Genomic DNA, 629 nt, shown 5'->3' on the forward strand with positions numbered 1-629 from the left:
AACTTGGATATATGCCATGTGCATAATGTTTCATATCTACATTAAATACGACTAATGTTCGTCAATTTGTAAAGAAAACATCTACGATATTGACTAATAGCAAACGAATAGAATCACATGGAAATTCCCACACGACACGAGCAATGCGTCGAAGGGCGGTGCCAGACACGAAACCGTAGTACTGTGAGCCATCCCCTCGCACCACCTTAACGCTCGCAGAAATTCGACGAGCTTGAGGGTAGCTTTTGATGCAACTTACACTTTATTGCTCAGTAAGCTTTCAACCACGTGCCATTTTCTACCGAAGTAATCCGTCATGTTCGTACAAGCCCCGCAGATCATTAAACAAAAATCAGATAACTCCGAAGATGGTAGTGATGAGGAAGGTCCTGAAGATGTTCTCCAGGTCAATCCTTCGTAATAAAATTTATTTAATAATTCTACGTGTTGTGTACAAGTGTTGTGTACAAGTATTATTTATTATTTAAAATATAATAACAGAAGGAATTATTGCAAATTATTGATATTATAAATATATATAATAATTATAAATATAAAAAATACATCCTCATATATGTGTAAAAAAATGAAACCATATTAAATTTGATATACATAAAAATATACATTAT

At 33.7% G+C, this 629-nt stretch overlaps 1 protein-coding gene across 1 annotated transcript in view; it reads left to right on the forward strand.

The window, feature by feature from the left end:
• Window positions 1–316: 316 nt before the first annotated feature.
• LOC108747622 (dynein heavy chain 5, axonemal) overlaps window positions 317–629 on the forward strand; it is a 21,726-nt gene continuing 21,413 nt past the window's right edge. Inside the window, exon 1 of the mRNA XM_018485212.1 lies at window positions 317–406. Coding sequence (XP_018340714.1) covers window positions 317–406 — 90 coding nt within the window. The remainder of the gene's footprint in view (window positions 407–629) is intronic.

The sequence above is a fragment of the Trachymyrmex septentrionalis genome, unplaced genomic scaffold (genome assembly GCF_001594115.1).
Source record: "Trachymyrmex septentrionalis isolate Tsep2-gDNA-1 unplaced genomic scaffold, Tsep1.0 scaffold20, whole genome shotgun sequence".
Lineage (NCBI taxonomy): Eukaryota > Metazoa > Arthropoda > Insecta > Hymenoptera > Formicidae > Trachymyrmex > Trachymyrmex septentrionalis.